This window comes from Bos grunniens, chromosome 5, assembly GCF_055505025.1.
Source record: "Bos grunniens cultivar Pamir isolate PY7600 chromosome 5, Bosgru_T2T1.0, whole genome shotgun sequence".
Lineage (NCBI taxonomy): Eukaryota > Metazoa > Chordata > Mammalia > Artiodactyla > Bovidae > Bos > Bos grunniens.
This window is the reverse complement of record NC_141169.1, coordinates 104,012,157-104,033,780: the sequence shown is the minus strand read 5'-3', so window position 1 is coordinate 104,033,780 and position 21,624 is coordinate 104,012,157. Positions and strand designations below refer to the sequence as shown.

Below are 21,624 nucleotides of genomic sequence, written 5' to 3'. Positions count from 1 at the left end.
ACTTTCTCTTTGTTTCCTGTAACAGCAATCTCTTTCTCTCTTGAAGCATCATTTGTTGACTAGCTGAGAGGGATATTTCACATAAAATTAATGAAATAAAGGGAAAGGGACTTAGCATGTCTGAAAATCCCTTATAAGGCTTCCCAGGTGGCTCAGCAATAAAGAACCTGCCTGCCAATGCAGGAGACACAGGAGACGTGGGTTCAATGCCTGGGTTGAGACGATCCCCTCAAGAAGGAAATGGCAACCCATTCCAGTATTCTTGCCTAGGAAATCCTGTGGACAGAGGAGCCTGGCAGATTACAATCCAGGGGTCACAAAAAGTAGGACACAACTGAGCATACATGCACCTTCTCTGGGACCCAGTCTCCAGATCATTCTGCGAGGAGAAGACCTGCAATCTCATCCACTCAACTTAATGGTTCCCTCCCCACCTTCTCCACGGTCACCTGTGAATTCCTGAAATCCTTGTCCTCATTTTCTGCTGGCCCGAGAAATGTTCTTGTGCTTGAAGCTTTCTTGTAGTACTCTGCTTGATCCTGAGCTCAGTGCTGGGGAAGATCAATGCTTGATACCATCAAAGTTATTCTCCGTGGTCCAGTGAATTCCACAACCTGACCGTGCAAGATTTTACAGTTCTTGGGGATTGGCCAAGGTAATCAGAGGAAAGAATGGTACTCATAGTTTTTGATGTGACTTTTCTACTCTAGCCCTGGTCAGGGGGCCTGGCTCTCAGGACCACGGAAGCAGGAGGTCAAAGGACCGTGTTGCTCATATAAGGAGATGTTGAAGATTCAGAAGCTCATTGGTGTCTGAGCTGCAGAAAGTGGCAGATGCAGCCTCCGATACTGCCTGAAATGGTGAGAGGTGTCGCTATTGGCTCCCAGGAGGGAGGGTGTAAGGGGTGGTCTATATAGACCCCGGTCGGCACCCTAACGCCTCCTCACAGGCTGATCCTGCTGCTGGGACTGTGACCTTGAGGACGTGGGGTCAGGATGGCTCTGAGCAGACACCTCTCCCTGCGGGGACTCTGTGTCCTCCTCCTCGGCACCGTGGTGGGTGGTCAAGGTAAGAGCTGCCCCTCTGCCCTGGGTCCACCCCAGGCAGTGCACGCCTTGGTGAAGGGAAAGGTGTCTGTAGCTGTGGAGCTGAACCTCAGTGTTTTTGACCAAAAAGGAGCCACGCTGACTGTGAATACTTGTCCGTCTCCTGTGGGGGGTCCACTGCCAGTTGTGGCAGATTTTACAGAGCAGTGAGGTTTGCTCTGGACTGAGCTGGGTCAGCCTGAGTCCCCTCCACTCCCTCAGGGAGCTTCTAGGGCCCAGTGACTCCCAGTGTGTGGAAGCTCCAGCTACTGACCTCAGCTGGGACTCTGGGCTGTTCCCACATGCTCCACATGCTTGGTGTGTGAGCACTGCCACTGGGTCCCCATGTTTCCTGTGTGTATGCTCCTGTAGGCTCTGTGTTTGTGTTTGTGTGTGTTTGTGTGAGGGTGAGGAGTGTGTGTGTGTGTGTGTGTGAGTGGGTGAGTGAGGAGTGTGTAAGACTGTGTGTGTGTGGAGTGTGTGTGTGTGTGTGTGTGTGATTGTGAGGCATGTGTGAGGGTGTGTGAGGAGTGTGTGAGGGTGTGTGTGTGTGGAGTGTGTGGAGTGTGTGTGTGTGAGGAGTGAGTGAGGAGTTTGTGTGTGTGTGTGTGTGTGTGTGTGGAGTGGGAGTGTATGTGGAGTTTGTGTATGTATGTGTGTGTGAGGAGTGTGTGGATCCTGTCTCTGTGAGAGGAACGGAGCTGATGAGCAGGGACTGAGTCCATTGGTCTGTGAAGCAAACAGGGTCCCACAGGGCTGGATGTCTTGGCCACTGCATGTAACCAAATCAGAGATAATGGTGCACCTGCCTGCCTCTCTCTGGCTCCTCTCTCCCCATCCCCCAGGCTCCCCTCTGATTGTTGCTGTGTCTTCCCAGCACTGGGCTCTGTGAGATGCTCTGCCTGCTTACCTCACCTGTCCCTACCAGGTGTCCATTACAGAGCAGAAGCCCACAGCCAGGAGAGGGGACCTCTTGTCTGTAGAGATCAGTTGATATGCAGTCGCAGGTGTATAAGTTCCCTAGTCTCTGCCCCAGTTCCTGTGACATTTCCTGATGTGTTGGGGCCCTGGGATGGTCCTTTCCCCTCCCAGGATCTGCTGTGACTCTGTAGGGAGCACTTTCTGCCTCGCGCCCTCTCCTGTTCCTCTCTGGAGCTGGTTTCCCCTGAGTGAGAGGATGGCGGGCGTCAGGGCTGGGGCTGCGGAGAATCTGGTCTCCAGCCTGGAGAAAGCAGCTTTCTCAGATGTGGGTGCTGATCTGGCTGAGACTCCATGCAGCCCCATCTCATCTCAGAGCTCACTGTCATCCCCTAGACCTCAGCCTTGTGTCCACAGCTCTCCTTGGGAAGTCCCCTCCCTCCTCATCTCTGCTCCTTGAGTGCTGGGCAGGTGCTGGTGAAATGTCTCCTTCTGAGGGCTCTGGAGGTCAGAGGTGGGTTTTGGTCGCAGAAGGGGGAGATGATGGGTGTTTTGATGCATGGCCCCCTCCTCTTACAAGAAAAACTGTAGGAAATTTCATCAGTTGTTTTTTAAGAAGCAAGAATATTTCACCAAAGCAAGCACTATTTTCATTTTCTTTGAAACAACACCATTCAGAATTATCCTATAACATTTTATTCTTCTACTTCATGTTACAGTAGACTTGCTCCTTGTAGAATAATAGTCTTGGCCTTTCTGAGCATCTGATGATTTCTCACATATTACAGGAATCTCCACCTTGAAATTCATGATGGGCATTGGCATAAAACTATCTCTCCAATGCAATTGATGCCATTAGCGTAGATCCTCAGGATTAGATAATCTGGCATATATTGTTTTGTATCCTGTTTTTACAATCCAGAATATATTTTGGGCATTTTTCTATATCATTAACTATTCTTTTACACACTAAAGCATTTTATTGTAGAATTAAAAAATACAGGCTATCACAGGGATAGTACTGAATTTTTAAACTGCCTCCAGCTATTTCACTATATGCAGAAATGCAATATGCTCACCTGACCATCTCTATTGAGCATTCAGTTGTTTTCAAAATTTTTTGCTATTATGAAAATGTTACTCTGAACTTCCCTGTGTTTAAATGTAGGACCATCCATGACTGCTTCTCTTAATCATATTCTAAAGGTGAGGTTTCCAGGAATTCCCTGGTGGTCCAGTAACTAAGACTCCCTGCTCCTAGTGCAGGGTCCCAGATTTGATCCCTGGTCAGGGAACTAGATTCCACATGTGGCAACTGAGAGTTCGCATGCTGCAGCTAAAGATCTTGCATATGGCAACTAAGACCTAGGCAGACAAATAAATAGATAAATAAATATTTAAATGTTGGGAAAAAAAAGTGGAGTTGCTGCTTTATAGGCTGAGTACCTCTAAGGTTTTAAGGCTTTGTACCTATACCTTTATGGTTTTTGGTACATAGAGATTAATGCTTGCCAGAAATAGCTGCACTGAACTTTAGTTCTACAAATGGTGAATGAGAATGTTAGTTTCCACATAGCTTCACCAACTTTGTCTTCTTACGAGGTTCTAAAACCTTAGCCAGTTTGGTAGGCAAACACTGGCATATATTAGCTAATTTAATTCTTCGTTTGTCAATTACTTTGCTCATTACATTTGTCCTTTTTACCTTGTGATGGCTATCATTTTTGTCATGATTTGTATTGAAGCTCTTTATACTACTACTATCATCTACTGCAACAACCTACAGTGCGCTTACTTATATGAACAAATTTGAGCACACAACAGTCCAACAAGCAGAATATATTTTTTATCCACCAAACAGATCACTGAGGGAAAGCAAAGTCACTTGCCCAAGATGAGTCAGTTGTAAGACACAGAGGTAAGACTTGAAACCAGGCAGTTTGGGTGCAAGTCCCTGTCCTATTGAATTACATTATTTATAGACTGAAGACGCTTCCTTCAGTTTACCATTTGATTTTTTTGGCTGTACCAAACCAGACCAGGAAGCAAGCCTGTGGTACCTGCACTGGAAGTGCAGAGCCCTAATTGTTGGACCACCAGGGAAGTCCCTCACGGAAGTTTCTAATAATATTAATTGCCTATTAAAATTTCCCATTTTTGTTTCCACTTTCAGAGCCTTGTCAAGCATGTTCTTCCCCACTTCAAATTTAAATAAATTATTTTTATCTGTAATAATTTTATGAATATATTTAAATGTGTAAATACTAAATAATTGTGTAAGTTATTTTATGTATGATATGACATTCTACCTAATTTTATTTTTTCCAATGTCATTCCTGAATTATTTCTTTTTCTTTTCTTACTGATTTGAATGCCATAAATGTGCTAAATTATATCATTTCCATACTTTCTTTTCAGAATTTATTTAGACTTTCATTCCACAAATGTTTATTAATTTAAAGGTGGGTTTGTGGGGCATTCGATCCATACCCTTTGCAATTCACCAGATGCTGAGGCCCTAATGATGGTGAATAAAGCTCCCTGGCCCATATTAACTGATAGTCTAGTGAGTCTGGACAATAAAACTAGAAATTATAATAAACTCTGATAAGTGCCATCAGTGGGGACACCAGCGGGTTTTTTTTTTTTTTTTCCCAATGAGTTATCTTTTCTCATCAAGTGACCAAAGTATTGGAGCGTCAACTTCAGTATCAGTCCTTCCAATGAATATTCAGGGTTGATTTCCTTTAGGATTGACTGGTGGGGTTTCCTGACAGTCCAAGGCACTCTCAAGAGTCTTCTCCAACACCACAGTTCAAAAGCATCAATTCTTCAGTGCTGCTTCCCGGGTGGTGCTAGTGGTAAAGGACCCGCCTGCCAATGCAGGAGACATAAGAGATGCAGTTTCAGTCCCTGGGTTGGGAAGATCCCCTGGAGAAGGAAATGACAATCCACTCCAGTATTCTTGCCTGGGGAATCCCATGGATAGAGAAACCTGGCAGGCTGTGATCCATAGGGTCACAAACAGTTGGATACTACTGAAACGACTTAGCATGCATGCACGCAGCTTTCTTTATGGTTCAACTCTCACATCCATACATGACCACAGGAAAAATCACAGCTTTGACTCTACGGACTTTTGTTGGCAAATTGAGGTCTCTGCTTTTTAATATGCTGACTAGGTTTGTTATGGATTTTCTTCCAAGGAGCAAGTGTCTTTTCATTTCCTGGTTGCAGTCACTGTCCACAGGGATTTTGGAGCCCCCCAAAATAAAATCTGTTGCTACTTCCACTTTTTCCCCATTGAATTTAGTTCAGATGACCATTTCAAGTATTAAAAGCTGAGAAATATATTTCAAGCTCCCATTACTATTATTCCTGTCATTCTTTCCCTTGCATTTGCAAAAGTTTTTGTCTCTCTATATAGTTGTTTTTATCTATTGTTTCCAGCTTTATTGGAAGGTAATCACCATATAATAAGATATAAGTGAAAGGTGTACAGTATGATGACTTGAAATACATATGTATATATTCTCCAGTGAAGACATACAGGTGTCCAAAAAACACATGAAAAGATGCTGAGCATCACTAACCATCAGAGAAATGCAAATCAAAAGTACAAAGAGGCATCACCTCACACCAGTCAGAATTGGCCATCAAAAACTCTATAAAGCATAAATGCTGGGGATGGTGTGGAGAAAAGGGACTCAACCAAGAGCAGACTCATTGGAAATGATGCTGGGAAACATTGAAGGCAAGAGGAGAAGGGGGTGGCAGAGGAGGAGATGGTTAGATAGCATGATGGTTAGAAATCATCATGAATTTGAGCAAGCTTCAGGAGATAGTGGAGGACAGGTGAGCCTGGAGTGTGTGAGTCCATGAATTCACAGAGTTAGACATGACTTAGCAACTGAACAACAACAAATAACTGATTCACTCTGCTGTACAGAGGATACAACATAGTAAAGCAACTATACTCCAATAAAAATTAATTTTAAAAGGGTACAAATGAACTTATTTACAAAACAGAAGCAGACTTACAGATATCCAAAACAACTTATGGTTACACAAGGGGAAATGTTGGGAGTTAGGGAGAGGGATAAATCAGGAATTTGAAATTAACACACACACATCTTCCTATATATATGATAGATAATCGACATGGACCTACTGTATAGCAGAGGGAAGTCTAACCAGTATTCTGTGGTAAGCTGTGAGAGAAAAGAATCTAAAAAAGAATGAGTGTATGTATTAAAATATATAACTGAGTCACTTTATTGTACACCTGAAACTAACACAACATTATAAATCAACTATACTCCAAAAATTAAAGTATTAAAAAAGAAATACATATATATTTTGAAACTATTAACATAATTAAGTTAGTTAACACATTTATCACATTACATAGTTACTATGTGTATGTTATGAGAACTTTTAAGATTGACTTTATCAGTAATGATCAAATATACAATCCAGTATTGTCAACTAAGATCATGACAACTGATTCCATCATTTCTTGGCAAAAAGATGGGGAAAAAGTGGAAACAGTGACAGATTTTATTTTCTTGGGCTCCAAAATTACCATAGATGGTGACTGAAGCTATGAAATCAAAAGATGTTTTCTCCTTGGAAGAAAAGCTATGGCAAATCTAGGCAGCATATTAAAAAACAGAGAGATCACTTTACCAAGAAAGGTCCCTATAATCAAATCTATGGCTTTTCCAGTAGTCATGTATGGTTGTGAGAGCTGGACCATAAAGAAGGTTGAGTGCCAAAGAAGTGATGCTTTCAAACTGTGGTGCTGGAGAATACTCTTGAGAGTCCCTTGGGCAATGAGGAGATCAATCTGTCGATCCTAAAGGATATCAACCTGAATATTCATTGGAAGACTGATGCTGAAGCTATAATACTTTGGCCACCTGATATGAAGAGCCAATTCACTGGAAAAGACCCTGATGTTGGGAAAGACTGAGAGCAGGAGAAGAAAGGAGTGACAGAGGATGAGACAGTTGGATGGCATCACCAACTCAATGGACATGAGTTTGAGCAAACTCCAGAAAATAGTGAAGGCCAGGGAAGCCTGATATGCTGAAGTTCATGGGCTTGCAGAGAGTAGGACATGACTTGGTGACTAAATAACAATTGTCAACTACAGTCACATGTACATTCCATCCCCAGGGCTTATCTATATTCTAAGTAGAAGTTTGTACCACCATCATCCTTTCCTCCCACTCCCATCCCTACCCAGGCAACCACCAATTTACTCTCCTTATCTATGAAATTGTTTTTTTTTTTTTTAAGAGTTCACATATAAATGAGACCAAACAGTATTTGCTTTTCTCTGTTTTACTTCTTTCACTTAGCATAATGCCTTCCTACATTAATTATGTGTTGCTGTGCTACAAATTACTGCAAAGCTTGGCATCTTAGCCCTCATGATTAGAGCCCATGCTCAGCAACAAAAGAAGCCACTGGCATGAGAGGCTCATGCACCACAATGAAGAGTAGCCTCTACTCTGTAACTAGAGAAAGTCTGTGAGTGGCAACAAAAACCCAGCACAGCCAAAAATAAACAAACAAAACAAAACAACAGCTTAAAGCAGCAAACATCTAGCACCTTATAATTTCCATGGGCTAGGAATCAGCAAAGATTACCAGGGTCCTCTGACTTGTGTTGTCTTACTGGTTCAATCATCTGAAGGTTCAACAAGGGGTGGGTACCACTCAAACCCACCTGGTTGTTGGCCGCATTCAGACTCTAGGAGACTGTTTAACTGAGAGCCTCAGTCTCTTGCTGGCTGTTGCCAAGAGGCCTCCCTTGGTTGTTTGTCATGAGGGTCTCTCCATACACAGCTCACAATGTGGCAGCTGGCTTCATTAGAGCTAGACAGAGAGAGATAGGTCACCAAAAGGAAACCAGAGTCATCTTGAAACCTAATCTCTTAAGTGACATCTCATAACTTTTGCCAAATACTATGTGTTACATGCATGTTACTAGATACATTGGAGTGTGGGGATTACACAAGGGCATGAACACAGGTGACAGGAATAACTGGGACACTGTGGAGCCTGTTACCCCAGCCCTCTGTTCCTGAGCTGGATGAGATGCTCCCTATGGACAGGGAAGGAGAGGGAGGATTCCTCCCTGGGTCTTGGGCCATGAGCTGTAACTGAGACGGGGAAGCTGGGCCCTAGTAGCCTTGGGCACATTTACAGGGAGGGCAGCATCCAGAGTCTCTAGAGGCCTGTCCTTGGTGGTGTCCCTGGAGCTGGTTCTACAGGCTCGTGAGAAACACCTGGTGCCTCCCTTCCTGCTCCATGTTCAGTGATGGCACATTGGGGGTTTTGAGTTGGCCACGGTGGGAATGTTTATACCATAAAAGTCAACAAATGCAGGGATTTTTTTTTCCCTTCAGAGAGAAGATTATTTTTTATTACTTATCAGCACACCACTGCACTCTCTCTTAAAATCTCTCCTGTGTCCTGTGTCTGTGTCTCTCTTGCAGTTCTGGAGCTGAGGCTGAAGGATGGAGCCCACCGCTGTGAGGGGAGAGTGGAAGCGAAGTACAAAGGAGAATGGGGCACTGTTTATGCTGAGAACTGGCTCATAAATGGTGTAGAAGACGTGTGCAGACGACTGGAATGTGGAGTTGCCATTGATGCTCCCAGAGGGTCTTATTTTGGACCAAGACTTGGCCCCATTTGGTTTTTATATGGTTCTTGTGAGAGTATAGAGGCTGAATCAACTTTGAGTATCTATAAGTGTGTTCATATTGATTTTAAAAACTATAATGACACCTTCTCTCATGACCAGGATATTGGAGCAGTCTGCTCAGGTAAGGCCTGTCTGGTCTTGGAGGGGATTCCCAGCAGGAAACACCTCCGTCTCATTCACAGAATGACCATGGGGAAACCAGATCACATGCTTTAGAGCACCCTTGGGGGAAGACTCTGGTCACACTTGATTCTTAGAGCATTAGGTTCTCAAGGGGGGTTAAGGGTTTGCTTGGCCCTGGACAGTAAAAACTTCAGACTTGTGGACAGCTGGACCCTTCAGATCTCTGTGATGTGTCATAAGAGGCGGGGAAGTGATGTCAAATGTTACAAACAGTTACAACTGCTGGGTTATACTTTCATACAATGATTTGACAGATTAGTTTCATCATGATTATTTTTTATTCTATTGAGATGGCCAGTCAGATTTGGCCACAAGAGAGGGCATAAGAGAGGGCAAGCATAGTTTATTACACTCTCTGGTCTTAAAGAAACAGAGTCACCAGAGGTATGAAGGGATCATATCAGGGAGGATGCAAGGAGGTTGACTCAACAAAGCATGAGAAGCCAAAAGAGAGAGTGAAGACACATGGAGAAGTGACAACACTGGGAGTCAGGGTGCAACAGAAGGAAAAGGCATGAGGGGATTTCACTCGTGCATTTGAAGGTCCTAGGTCACAGTCAGGGCAAGAAGGAGGATTTGTGGCAGGAGCTAGTCTCATCACCTGGCCACCTTGGTGGGGAGCTCACATTCTGTCTGTGGGGTTGTTGAAGGAGAAGCAAAATATGAAGCTTGGAAATTAACAGCACAGTAGCTGAAGCACATCAAGTGTAACAGTCAGTGAAGCTAATAGGACCTGAAGTGACTCATGAGAAGTGCTCAGTGCTAAGCACATTGGATTGTGCCAAGGTGGAGACAGTAAAGATAGCAATGAGACTAGGGTATGAGTAGATGGTCAGTTTCCAGTGGTTATTACAATGGTGGAAGATCTAGATGCTTTACACATGAATCCCATCAGACCAGGTGGACTAGAGGAAAAGTCAGATATCACAGTGAATTCCTAATGTAGGTAGTTGAGTCTTTCAAAATGGTCAGCCATCTGGTGGGTGAGACAGGAGGAGCCCTGAGAATATTTGCAGTACATTTCTAGCAGCTTATGGCTAATCAGCTCTTTGGGGGAAGATCACCAGAAAAGTGATCTTTTCCAATCTCACCCTCAAAAGGTCTTTGATGATACTAGTTGAGACCCCTAAGAAAAGAATTACTTTCCTTTTAAGCTACTTTATTGAGATATGACTGACATACAAAACGCTGTATATATTTAATGTATACAGCTTAGAACTTTGGGAGGTAAGTATACATCTGCAAATGTTTTCTTCTGTTATTATTATTATTAAAAATAATTAGTTTCAAGGGGCATTTGAGTTTCAGATAGGAATTTTTTGTTTTAAGAAAATCTATTTTCTGGCATTTCAAGTAATATTTCTATTGTTACCATGCCCTAATCATGGTTTCAACTGCAGATAAACTTGTGGAAACACTACATGTGTTTCCACCTTGTTTTGATAAATCAGCATCTGAGTAAAAATACAGTGTGTGGTGCTGTAAGCTTATGTGATGTTGGAGCTCCTAATGTTACTGTTTTAAGAAAATAAATGTTTGAATATTAATTTCAGTTAGGATATACTTAAAAATTAACAGGGTGCTGTGGCATTTTAACTTTGATTATGGTTTTTACTCCCTAAGGCTGCTCTAATTTAGACTTTCACATGTTTATTAACTGTTCCAGTTTTTTTGTGCTAATCTCTTTGTCAGTTTCTTCCCTCTGGTCTATCGCTTCTATATTTTCAGAAACATGTTTTAGTGAAGGCAGGTCAAAGTGGTGACACAGGAGAAGTAAAAAGAGAATAGCATGTCTGTTCCAATTCTCTAATTGAAACTGCAGTCTTGGAGTTTCTTCTCAATTTTAGGAAAGTGGTGTGAAAGAGAATTTCACCCTCTTGACCTTTTAGAACTAATACCCAAAAAAGATGTCCTTTTCATTATAGGGAACTGGAATGCAAAAGTAGGAAGTCAAGAAACACCTGGAGTAACAGGCAAATTTGGCCTTGGAATACGGAATGAAGCAGGGCAAAGACTAATAGAGTTTTGCCAAGAAAATGCACTGGTCATAACAAACACCCTCTTCCAACAACACAAGAGAAGACTCTATACATGGACATCACCAGATGGTCAACACCGAAATCAGACTGATTATATTCTTTGCAGCCAGAGATGGAGAAGCTCTAAACCGTCAGCAAAAACAAGACCAGGAGCTGACTGTGGCTCAGACCATGAACTCCTTATTGCCAAATTCAGACTTAAATTGAAGAAAGTAGGGAAAACCACTAGACCATTCAGGTATGACCTAAATCAAATCCCTTATGATTATACAGTGGAAGTGAGAAAGAGATTTAACGGCCTAGATCTGATAGAGTTCTTGATGAACTATGGAATGAGGTTCGTGACATTGTACAGGAGACAGGGATCAAGATCATCCCCATGGAAAAGAAATGCAAAAGCAAAATGGCTGTCTGGGGAGGCCTTACAAATAGCTGTGAAAAGAATAGAAGTGAAAAGCAAAGGAGAAAAGGAAAGATATAAACATCTGAATGCAGAGTTCCAAAGAATAGCAAGAAGAGATAAGAAAGCCTTCTTCAGCGATCAATGCAAAGAAATAGAGGAAACCAACAGAATGGGAAAGACTAGGGATCTCTTCAAGAAAATCAGAGATACCAAAGGAACATTTCATGCAAAGATGGGCTCGATAAAGGACAGAAATGGTATGGACCTAACAGAAGCAGAAGATATTAAGAAGAGATGGCAAGAATACACAGAAGAACTGTACAAAAAAGATCTTCACGACCCAGATAATCACGATGGTGTGATCACTGACCTAGAGCCAGACATCCTGGAATGTGAAGTCAAGTGGGCCTTAGAAAGCATCACTACAAACAAAGCTAGTGGAGGTGATGGAATTCCAGTTGAGCTATTTCAAATCCTGAAAGATGATGCTGTGAAAGTGCTGCACTCAATATGCCAGCAAATTTGGAAAACTCAGCAGTGGCCACAGGACTGGAAAAGGTCATTTTCCTTCCAATCCCAAAGAAAGGCACTGCCAAAGAATGCTCAAACTACCTCACAATTGCACTCATCTCACATGCTAGTAAAGTAATGCTCAAAATTCTCCAAGCCAGGCTTCAGCAATATGTGAACCATGAACTTCCAGATGTTCAAGCTGGTTTTAGAAAAGGCAGAGGATCCAGAGATCAAATTGCCAACATTCGCTGGATCATGGAAAAAGCAAGAGAGTTCCAGAAAAACATCTATTTCTGCTTTTTTGACTATGCCAAAGCCTTTGACTGTGTGGATCACAATAAACTGTGGAAAATTCTTCAAGAGATGGGAATACCAGACTACCTGATCTGCCTCTTGAGAAATTTGTATGCAGGTCAGGAAGCAACAGTTAGAACTGGACATGGAACAACAGACTGGTTCCAAAGAGGAAAAGGAGTTCGTCAAGGCTGTATACTGTCACCCTGTTTATTTAACTTCTATGCAGAGTACATCATGAGAAATGCTGGACTGGAAGAAACACAAGCTGGAATCAAGATTGCCGAGAGAAATATCAATAACCTCAGATATGCAGATGACACCACCCTTATGGCAGAAAGTGAAGAGGAACTCAAAAGCCTCTTGATGAAACTGAAAGTGGAGAGTGAAAAAGTTGGCTTAAAGCTCAACATACAGAAAATGAAGATCATGGCATCCGGTCCCATCACTTCATGGGAGATAGATGGGGAAACAGTGGAAACAGTGTCAGACTTTGTTTTATTGGCTCCAAAATCACTACAGATGGTGACTGTAGCCATGAAATTAAAAGACGCTTACTCCTTGGAAGGAAAGTTATGACCAACCTAGATAGCATATTCAAAAGCAGAGACATTACTTTGCCAACAAAGATCCGTGTAGTCAAGGCTATGGTTTTTCCTATGGTCATGTATGGATGTGAGAGTTGAACTGTGAAGAAGGCTGAGCGCCGAAGAATTAATGCTTTTGAACTGTGGTGTTGGAGAAGACTCTTGAGAGTCCCTTGGACTGCAAGGAGATCCAACCAGTCCATTCTGAAGATCAGCCCTGGGATTTCTTTGGAAGGAATGATGCTAAAGCTGAAACTCCAGTACTTTGGCCACCTCATGCGAAGTGTTGACTCATTGGAAAAGACTCTGATGCTGGGAGGGATTGGGGGCAAGAGGAGAAGGGGACGACAGAGGATGAGATGGCTGGATGGCATCACTGACTCAATGGACGTGGGTCTTAGTGAACTCTGGGAGTTGGTGATGGACAGGGAGGCCTGGCGTGCTGTGATTCATGGGGTCACAAAGAGTTAGACATGACTGAGCTACTGATCTGATCTGATCAGATTGTTGAAGGTGAAGTACTGTGTTTAGGATAAATTCAGAGTAGAAATAATTTCTGAGCTCTGTGGAAGAGCTGACATTGGAGTACTGTAATTTTCTTAATGGGAATTTTTTAAGAAACTTCAGATTTTTTTCAGATTTTCCATTTTTTTGGTGTGCTTTCAAATATTGGTAGTTGTATTTTCAAGGGAAGACATGCAAGGACCTAACAGAATTAAAAGGATAAAAAAGAGGCAGTAGGAATACAAAGAAGAACTACACAAGAAAGGACTTATTGACCCAGATAACGATGATGATGTGGTCACTCATCTAGAGCCAGATATCCTGGAGTCTGAAGTCAAGTGGGCCTTAGGAAGCATTAAGATGAAAAAAGCTAGTGAAAGTGATGGAATTCCAGCTGAGCTAGTTCAAATCCTAAAAGATGACGCTGTTAGAGTGCTGCACTCAATATGCCAGCAAATTTGGAAAACTCAGCAATGGAGTTCCACAGGACTGGAAAAGGTCAGGTTGTTTTCATTTCAATCCCAAAGATGGACAATGCCAAAGAAAGTTTAAAGTTCCACACAACTGCACTCATTTCATATGCTAGCAAGGTAATGCTCAAAATCCTTCAAGCTAGGCTTCAACTGTTTGTGAACTGAGAACTTCCAAATGTACACGCTGGATTTAGAAAAGGAAGAGGAACCAGAGATCAGATTGCCAACATCTGTTGGATCATAGAAAAAGCAAGAGAATTCCAGAAAAAAATCTACTTCTGTTTCATTGACTATGCTAAATCTTTTGACTGTGTGCATCACAACAAACTGTAGGAAATTCTTAAAAAGGTGGGAATACCAGACTACCTTACCTGTCAAGAAGCAGCAGCTAGAACCAAACATGGAACAATGGACTGGTTCAATGCAGGAAAAGGAGTATGACAAGGCTGTATGTTGTCACCCTGCTTATTTAATTTATATGCAGAGTACATCATGCGAGATGCTGGACTGGATGAAGCACAAGCTGGAATCAAGATATTCAGGAGAAATATCAACAACCTCAGATATGCAGATGTTATCACTCTAGTGGCAGAAAGTGAAGAGGAACTAAAGAACCTCTTGATGAAGGTGAAAGGAGAGTGAGAAAGCTGACTTAAAACACAACATTCAAAAACTAAGATCAGTCTATGGTCACACCACCCTGAACACGCCCAATATTGTTAAAAAACTAAGATCATGGCATCCAGTCCCATCACTTCATGGCAAATGTGCAGTGCTAAGTTGCTTCAGTTATGTCCAACTCTGCGCAACCCTATGGACTGTAGCCTGCCAGGCTCCTCTGTTCATGGGATTTTCCAGGCAAGAATACTGAGGTGGGTTTCCATTTCCTCCTCCAGGGAATCTTCCCAGGATGGAAGGGAATTGAACCCACATCTCTTATGTCTACCTCCACTGGTAGGAAGGTTCTTTACCACTAGCATCACTTGGGAAGAAAATACATGGGGGAGAAATGGAAACAGTGGCAGATTTTATTTTCTTCGGCTCCAAAAGCACTGCAGATGGTGACTTCAACGATGAAATTAAAAGATGCTTGCTCCTTGGAAGAAAAGCTATGATAAACCTAGATAGCATATTAAAAAGCAGAAACATCACTTTGCTGACAAAGGTCAAAGCTATGTTTTTTCCAGTAGTCTGGTATGGATGTGAGAGTTGGACCATAAAGAAGACTGAGCACCAAAGAACTGATGTTTTTGAACTGTGGTGCTAGAGAAGACTTTTGAGAATCCCTTGGACAACAAGGAGATCAACCAGTCAATCCTAAAGGAAATCAACCTTGAATATTCATTGAAAGGACTGATGCTGAAGTTGAAGTTCCAATAGTTTGACCAACTGATGTGCAGAGCCAACTCATTGGAATAGACCCTGATTTTGGGAAAGATCGAGATGAGAGCAGGAGGAGAAGGTGGGCGACAGAGGACGAGATGGTTGGATGGCATCATTGACTCCATGGATTTAAATCTGAGCAAACTCCAGAAGACAGTGAAAGACAGGGAAGCTTTGGGTGCTGCAGTCCACAGGGTGGCAGAGTTGGATAGGACTTAGTGACTGAACAACAATGTATCTTTTACATATTGGTAGGATCTAAAGTGATAAACCCCCTTTCATTCTTGGTGTTGTTAAATTTGTGTTCTTTTAGTTTTTCTTGATTGAATTTTTTGCTAGAGGATTATCAGTTTCATTAGCCTTTCAAAAAGATTACCAGTTGACTTTGTTGATTTGCTTTATTGTGTATGTTTCTTATTTCATTGATTTCTATTAGTTTTTGTTCTTCTTGTTTGGTTTTGATTTGCTGTATTTTTGTAGATTCTTGAGGTGGAATCTTAGATCATTTGCTCTCAGTTTTCTTTTCTTTTCTAATGTAAGCCTCAAGGAAGCATAAAGGCTATAAATTTTCCTCTAAACACCATTTCAGTTGCTTCATGCTGATTTTGAAACTACATAATTTCTTTTGTATTTTATCATCATGGAATGTTCTTTTCTCTCTGAATATATTCTTTATCCTATAGGCTTACTTCATATAATGTTAATATATATAATACAGCTTTCTCTGATCAGTGTTTGCATGGTATATCTTTGTGACCCTATGTTTCCGTGTTTATACAGTGTATGATTTTGTCTTACTTTATGTAGTCTTATCATCTTGCTTTTAGTTGGAGTGTCTAAATTATTTAAATTTAACATAATTATTTATATACTTGTGTTTAAGTTTACTAGCTTGCTGTTTGTTTTATGCTTTTTTGTTCCTATTTTAATCTTTAATTGAGCATTTTAATACTCTATTTTTGTACTCTGTTGGTTTATTGGCTGTATCTCTTTTTGCAGAGCTTATCATAATGTTGAAAATATTACTCTTTAATAACATTTTTCTTTAGATAGCATGTCATTTAATATATAATGTAAGACATTATTATAGTATACTTCTATTTCCCTGTTCTTGTTATTTATGTTACTATTGTCATATATTCTACTTATAAATATATTATAATTTTGTAATACACAATTGCTATTTTTGTCTTAAATATTGTAGTATTTTAAAAATGAGAAGAAGTTTTTAAAATATTTACTTGCAGAATTATCATTTAACACAGTTCTTATTGCTTTGGGTAGATTTAAGCTTTCATTTATTATCACTTTCCTTTAACTTTTAGACCTTTAGATAACATTTTTGTGTAGTGTATGTCTGATAGCCTCACATTCTATCATCTGTTATTCATCTGAAAACACTTTAATTTTCTTTCAGGTTTGAGTTATTTTCAAAAGTGTCTGAATTATCTGGCTTGCATTACTTCAAACAAGAAGTCAGTAATACTTAACATTGTTCCCCTATATATAGTGTGTCAAAATTTCCTGGCTGCTCTTAAGAGTTATTTTTGTTTATGAATGGACTTCAGCAATATATTATCAAGTGCCCTGGGTGGTTTTATTTACTTTATCTTGTTTGAGGTTTGTTTAGCCTCTTGGATCAGTGGGTTTATAGCTTCATTAAATTTGGAAAAATTCCATCTATCATTTAAAAAAATTTTTTTCTACTTATCCCTTATTCTGAATCTCCAAATAACATATTTTACATGGTTTGATATTATCCTTAATGATAATAATTTCTACTCGTATTTTTCTCTCTCTACTTCAATTTGGATAGTCAATTGCTATGTGTTGAATTTCCAGTTCTTTTATTCTGCAATGTCTTGTGTCTTGTTAAGTTAATCCAGACAATTTTTCATCCCAAATATTGTATTTTAGTTTTAGAAGCTCCATTTGCTTATTTTCTCTCTACTTTGTTTTTATGCCTCGGTAGGTATATTTATATTAGAGGTTTAAAGGCCTTATCAGCCAATTAAATCATCTCTGTAATTTCTGAATTTGCTTTTAATGATTGCTCATTTAAAATTTTTTTTATGGTTATATTTTTCTTCTTTGGAAGTCTAGTTTTTTAACTGGATTCAGGCATTACTAGGTAGTCTTTTACCAGAAAGAACTCTAGCAATAAATAATCAGAATATACTCAGAAACAAGGGAATTTAAAAAATTAGGTAATTGATTCCCTTTTATTCTTTACAAAATATGCTCCTTGGATGACTAAAGATACATTGTCATTTTGGTTTCCCTCCTTAGCCTCAAAACTCTTTATGATCTCACCTTACTTGCCACAAACCCCACCTATATACCTACCCTTCACTTCTATAGCAGTTGCTTACCTTTTCGACAAACCCATCTTTAAATCAATAAACATTTGTATGTTTAAGATCATGTTTACTTGTGTGAAACGGGAGAAATGACAAAAATCCAGGGTTAGGTGATAGATAGGATGAGCAGAGGGTGATGAAATATGCTAAAAACTGATTCAACTAATATTTTCCCCAAATATTTATGTGTCTTATGAGTATTGAGGCTCATGCAACTTCAGTTCAGTCCCTCAGTCATGTCTGACTCTTTGCGACCCCATGGACTGCAGCATGCCAGGCTTTCCTGTCCATCACCAACTCCCAGAATTTACTCATGGCCACTGAGTTGTCCTTTTTTCTCTCCCTAAACTTGGGAAATTTTCAGTCATTAGTTCTTTAAATAAGCTATCTGCCTCTTTCTTTTTTCCTATTGGGGCTCTCATAATGCATGAATAATTTTGCTGTACGGTTACCCATGCATTGTATATGAATAATTTTCACTTTTTTCCATCTTGTTGCTGTTCAGTCACTAAGTCATGTCTGACTCTTTGTGACACCATGGACTGCAGCACACCAGGCTCCCCTGTCCTTCACTATCTCCCAGAGTTTGCTCAGATTCATGTCCAAGCCAGTGATGCTATTTAACTATCTCATCCTCTGCCACCCCCATCTCCTTTGCCTTAATATTTCCTAGCATCAAGGTCTTTTCTAGTGAGTCAGCTCTTCACATCAGGTGGCCAAACTGATGTGGAGCTTCAGCTTCTGCATCAGTCCTTTCAATGAATATTCAGGGATGATTTCCTTTAGGATTGACTGGTTTGATCTCTTGAACATCCAAGGGACTCGCAAGAGTCTTCTCCAGAACCACAATTCAAAAGCATCAATTCTTTGGTGTTCAGCCTTCTTTATGGTCCAAGTCTCCCATCAGTACTTGATTTGTTCTTCTAACAAGATAATTTGAAATAACCTGTCCTTAAGTTTGCTGATTCTTTGTTTTGGACAATAGTTTGCCTGAAGCACTCTTTTGAATTTTTCAGTTCAGTTATTGTATTATTGAGTTTCAGCAATTCTGTCTGGTTTATTCTTGTGTTTTCTGTTTTTAAGTATATGTGCTGCTGAAGTGAGCACTGTGTTTTCTATTTTTTAGTTAAACTTTGCCATTTGTTCACATACTTTTCCAGATGGTGTTCAGTTGTCTGTTTCTGTTCTATTGTAGCCATTGAGTTTGAACCAATTATTTTGAATTTTTTCTCAAGCAGTTCATAAATCTTCATTTCTTCAGAGTAGTTGCTGGAGTTTTATTGGTTTCCTTAAGAGGCATCTTATTTTGCAGATTCTTCATGATCTGTGTAGTCCTGCATTGGTGAGTGTGCATTTGAAGGAGCAGACACTTCTTCCAGAATTTCAACAAATAAAGATTTGTTGAAATCTGATTTCAACCAATAAAGATCTACTGCCTTGTCCTTGAACTGATAGGACTGCCCTTGGTCTTGTGGTCCAGCAAAGCTGGAGTCAGGTTATGTGGCTGCTTCTGGGGCTGCTGTTGTGTCTCTGGTCAGTGGCCCTGTTGGCAGGTTCATGGATGAGTGTCGCTTCCTCTGGGTGCTGAGGTGGGCAGGATTGCTTCCTTAGTGTAGTAGAGTGAGACTGAGCCTAGGTTGCAGGGTGCACTAGAATCTGTACTCATACTCATGTCCACAGTTGACAGTCCTGTTGTCAGGGATGCCAAATGGTGTGACTCCTTCTGGATGTCTGGGCAGACAGGACTGCCTAGGACCATGGTGGTGCAGGGTTGTGCCACATCAGGGAGCAGTTTCTGAGTCAGTTCTGTCTGAAGTTGGCAGGCATGTTGCTGGGGGCACACTGTTTCTTTGGGAGAGTGAGGGTTGGGGACCCTCCTTTTTTATCATCTCACTGATGTCAGATATGAATACAGAATTAGCATGATGATAGAATTAAAATCAATTAATATCACTCCTTATGGTTCTTTATGATTTCTGTTTCAGAAGAAAAGTCTGTAGTAGGAACTCTTTGGCAAACTCACTGTTTTATAAATTTCCATTCAGAACTCATTCTCTCCCAGGTTTGTTGACAAATACCAAGTTTTCAAGAGAAATGTCTAAGACCATCCCTTCTCTCTCCTGTGACTTTCTGAACTTACTTAACAGAACAGACTCATCTTTTTTCCTATTTAGGTAATCTAAGAAATTCTTGGAATATTTTGTCATCAAAAATTATCAGAAAAATAAAATTTGGTACATTAAAAGTGAATTAGTTATTATGTCAGTATTTCTTCTCTTGAGCCATTATCTGTCTACAGGTTGGCATGCACTAATGGATCCAGCCTATATGATTTTCTCTACACCATGCCACTTAAGGAGTGGCTCATGGGAGAAAAAACTGATTAGATTAGTAGCAGAAAGTCTCAGAAAAGCTTTCTAACTTTGTCCAGACAATAGATCTCTACACTCTCAGCCATTTTGCTCTGGTTTGATTCTGTTCTTCATGTCTCTATACTCAAGTTTGAGTGCCACACATTACACATTATTTTCTTGGGCTCTGTAGATCCCAGGCCCCTAAATGAGAAACTTCTCTAACCAAAATAAAAAATATGTACCTGGCATTCACCCAGACAGATGATCTGTCTTGGTCCCTGTAGTTTCCTGGACCTCAGAAAAGGAATTCACATTTCTAACCAACCTCAAAGTATACCTTGCTGGGATCCAGTCATTTGAAATTGACCCTGCTTCTGGGTTTCTCTTTATTTATTTATTTATTTAAAAAAATTTTTTTTATTTTTTTTTAAATTTTATTTTATTTTTAAACTTTACATAATTGTAAAGTTTACATAATTGTAAATATCAAAATGAATCCACCACACGTATACATGTGTTCCCCATCCTGAACCCTCCTCCCTCCTCCCTCCCCATACCATCCCTCTGGGTTGTCCCGGTGCACTAGCCCCAAGCATCCAGTATCATGCATCGAACCTGGACTGGCATCTCGTTTCATACATGATATTTTACATGTTTCAATGCCATTGTCCCAAATCTTCCCACCCTCTCCCTCTCCCACAGAGTCCATAAGACTGTTCTATACATCAATGTCTCTTTTGCTATCTCATACACAGGGTTGCAGAGTGAAGTAAGCCAGAAGGAAAAACACCAATACAGTATACTAACACATATATACGGGTTTCTCTTTAGAAACTTGGTCATGAAAATGCAACTCTGACACTGTTAAATTCTCAGTGCGTGCTCAACTCCTGGAAAGTTTTCACACCATTGCCTGTGGCAAATTGTTTTCAATTTGCAAGCAAGGAAAATGAATGCTCACTGTATTTGTTGTTATTTTTATCTTAGGATCTGTGCGTCTGTTTGGAGGGGATAGACCCTGCTCAGGGCGTGTAGAAGTACATTCTGGAAAAGCCTGGATTCCAGTGTCTGATGGGAATTTCACACTCCCCACTGCCCAGGTCATCTGTGCAGAGCTGGGATGCGGCAAGGTTGCATCTGTCCTGAAACACATGCCCTTCAGAGAGTCTGATGGCCAGGTCTGGGCTGAGGAGTTCAGGTGTGAGGGGGAGGAGCCCGAGCTCCGGGTCTGCCCCAGAGTGCCCTGCCCAGGGGGCACGTGTCACCACAGTGGAGCTGCTCAGGTTGCCTGTTCAGGTGAGATGTAGATCAGGACTAACCTCCCTGCACTCTTGTTGGGGTAAGAAAATCATGAGATTTTGCTGAAATCCTGTCTTCTTCTACTAGCGTACTCAGAAATCCGGCTCATGACAAACGGCTCCTCTCAGTGTGAGGGGCAGGTGGAGATGAACATTTCTGGACGATGGAGAGTGCTCTGTGCCTCCCACTGGAGTCTGGCCAATGCCAATGTTGTCTGTCGTCAGCTCGGCTGTGGAGTCGCCATCTCCACCCCCGGAGGACCACACTTGGTGGGCAGAAATGACCAGATCTCAACAGTCCGATTTCACTGTTTGGGGGCTGAGTCTTTCCTGTGGAGTTGCCCTGTGACTTCCCTGGGTGGTTCTGACTGTTCTCATGGCAACACGGCTTCTGTGATCTGCTCAGGTAAGAGAGAGGGAAGGGCTGTTGGTACTCAGGATGCTCCTGGAGTGATATGTCTCCAAGGGCAGGGAGGGAGGGAAAACTGACTTCAAACGTTAGATATTTCATG

At 41.1% G+C, this 21,624-nt stretch overlaps 1 protein-coding gene across 1 annotated transcript in view; it reads left to right on the top strand.

Moving 5' to 3' along the window:
* The first annotated feature begins 724 nt into the window (after positions 1-724).
* Positions 725-21,624, top strand: part of LOC147372841 (antigen WC1.1-like) — a 58,167-nt gene continuing 37,267 nt past the window's right edge. The window contains exons 1-5 of the mRNA XM_086402112.1: positions 725-860; positions 950-1,068; positions 8,513-8,842; positions 20,802-21,110; positions 21,201-21,518. Of these exons, the coding sequence (XP_086258238.1) occupies positions 996-1,068; positions 8,513-8,842; positions 20,802-21,110; positions 21,201-21,518 (1,030 nt within the window). The 5' untranslated portion in view covers positions 725-860; positions 950-995. The remainder of the gene's footprint in view (positions 861-949; positions 1,069-8,512; positions 8,843-20,801; positions 21,111-21,200; positions 21,519-21,624) is intronic.